This window comes from Phalaenopsis equestris, unplaced genomic scaffold (assembly GCF_001263595.1).
Source record: "Phalaenopsis equestris unplaced genomic scaffold, ASM126359v1 Scaffold001235, whole genome shotgun sequence".
In the NCBI taxonomy this organism is placed as follows: Eukaryota; Viridiplantae; Streptophyta; class Magnoliopsida; order Asparagales; family Orchidaceae; genus Phalaenopsis; species Phalaenopsis equestris.
The window spans coordinates 819,875-822,266 of NW_018165674.1; the positions used below are offsets into that span (position 1 = coordinate 819,875).

At 35.4% G+C, this 2,392-nt stretch overlaps 1 protein-coding gene across 1 annotated transcript; it reads left to right on the plus strand.

The window, feature by feature from the left end:
• The first annotated feature begins 263 nt into the window (after window positions 1–263).
• On the plus strand, window positions 264–1,246 carry LOC110033603 (bZIP transcription factor 11-like). The gene is made up of 2 exons (XM_020737641.1): window positions 264–689; window positions 774–1,246. Exons 1-2 carry the CDS (start codon window positions 405–407, stop codon window positions 885–887), a joined length of 399 nt encoding a protein of 132 aa, XP_020593300.1. The 5' UTR covers window positions 264–404; the 3' UTR covers window positions 888–1,246.
• The last annotated feature ends 1,146 nt before the right edge of the window (window positions 1,247–2,392 follow it).

The window sequence follows — 2,392 nt, forward strand, 5'->3', positions numbered from 1 at the left end:
CGGATTTTGCTGAAAATCACATGTTCCTCTCCTGTTCTCGAGATTCCGCACTGAGTGCTCCTCCTACCTTCGTTATTTTTTAGATTTTCTCTTCAGTTCACATGCTGCATCGCATCCTCTTGCTTTTCCTGATTGATGCCGCCTATCCTGTGTGAGATATTTCTCTCAGAGTTTATGATAAATTCTACCATACAGCGCAGGATTCATCTGGTTCAATCATTCTCTGTCGTCTTCCTTTACTGGTTCTATGTTTTTTCATGAGGTTGTTTTGATCTTCAACCAACTGTGCCCAATGTGCTAAATGATTTTCTAGTTTTTTGCATAAATAAATCACCAGCTTTATTCGATATAATAAGCTCATTGTAAACATATCGCATATAAATAACAAGAAAGAAATAATCTTCATGGCTTCATCCAGTGGTGGTTCTTCTGGTTCATCCAGCCTGCTCACAAATTCTGGTATGGGCACGGATCTCCAGGCTGTGATGGACCAGAAGAAGAGGAAGAGAATGCTCTCTAACAGAGAGTCTGCAAGGCGTTCTCGGCTGAGGAAAGATAATTACCTGAAAGATCTCATGACAGAGATAAGCCAGTTGAGAGAAAAAAATGGCTTGATCAGAACCTCTGTTAATCTCTACGCACAGAACAATCTGGTTCTGGAGAGTGAGAATTCTGTTCTCAGGACGCAGGTGATTGAGCTCACCTCGTGGCTGAATTCCCTTAATGATATCCTCCAATACTTGAATTTAAACAACAGCTGTGTTAATCCCCAGATTATGGCTTCTGGATGCTTCACCAATCCATGGATTTCTGCTTATGAGCCAGCTTACAATGGCTTCACCAAATTCGCTCCAGTTCTTGATCAAGATGATTTTTTCCTTTTATAAATGCTGGAATATGAGCAGGTTTTGGTTCGACTAAGCCTCAGATATTGTGAATATTCTTAGTTTATTTCATTAGAAAGTTATTAGGTGCATGGTATATAATTATGTACTAACCGTGCTCTTTATCAAAGAAATTGTACACAGCTAGTACGAATATTTTTTATCTTAATAATTTCTCTTATTCTATTGCTTTAATGGTCAATTATAATGGTTTAAGATCGATAAATTGGTTTTGATTTGCTGGAATTGAAAATTATCTTATATGTTGAAGGGTTCTGATCAGCCATACAGTGTCTCTAGGAAGGGTGAAGCCAACAATATATTATTGTAGTTGGTTTGTGGTTTGATTTTGTGAGAGAATATTAGCCACTCATTTTTGCTTTAGATTTTTCATTAGATTTTTCATGAATGTCTTAATTGCGTGGAAGAAAATGTTTTGTGAATTTACGTTGAATGATGTGACAGGCACCTCTTCGTTTATTTAACGAGGCACACGAGTTAGGTTGAGGAAGAGGTTTTGAAACGTCGTGATTCCATTTTTATTTCAACATTTTGACAATTAGAAACAATTTTTCGGCTCATTCACATACGTAACACTTAATTCATATGTATTAACATATATACTATCTAAACATTATTCTTTTATATTTTCATCCTCCAAATAATTTATATCACATAAAAAATATTATTATTTTATCATTTTAAAAAACTAGAGATTTTAATATGTAAATAATATGACATGTAAAACTAAAACTTACGTTTTAGATATATGTACATAAATAGGAATTGAATGGTATGTGAGTAAATATTCCTTTTTTATGATAATTGAAATATAAAATTTAACAAACTAATAGTTGTTGTATACAACACAACTGTCAGCACAAGTCTCAAAACATTCAAACTGCCCAAAAGATAACCAAACAACCAAGGAATCTTATGCCCTACTGCCAAACACTTGGTCAAGAATCGACCAACACACCATAGCAATAGATTCAAACCGATAGACTGGACCGACCGCGGTGCAAGTGGAGAATTCTTAATCTCGGATAATCAATCGGCCCACTTTTACCAAGAAGAATGAGCTTGACACTCAACTATGTGCCTCGGCTGACCAACCAATGACGCGGTCGCCACTCGGCCCGTCATCTCAGTCAATTGAATTCAAGCAAGTCAACTAGCCAGGTTACTTTCATATCAAAATTCAAATTGTAATACACAAATTATATGAAATCCATATGATTAACTAGAAAATCAATTGTATTAAGAGAAATTTTTATAACTGTTCCCTTCATTTTGTAATTATACAAAAAACTTCTTTATAAATAGGAGACAAAAATACGAATAAAGCAACCTTGACCGATTGTCTCTACAGAAGCTCCATACTTGATTTTTCTTTCTTCCTTCCTTCCCTCAATCCTAAACTCTTGAGAAGTGTTCACCAAGGACAATTTACTGTCCAACTTCTTAAAAGGTGGTGTTGTAAGTGTGGATATGCCACAGATGAAAGT

What these genes read in the sequence shown, in the direction of transcription:
- LOC110033603 (XM_020737641.1), top strand. Translation starts at nt 405, where the DNA reads ATGGCTTCATCCAGTGGTGGTTCTTCTGGTTCATCCAGCCTGCTCACA. An exon ending in ATTCTGTTCTCAGGACGCAG is followed by an intron (nt 690 to 773) that starts GTGATTGAGCTC and finishes GTTAATCCCCAG; the next exon opens with ATTATGGCTTCTGGATGCTT.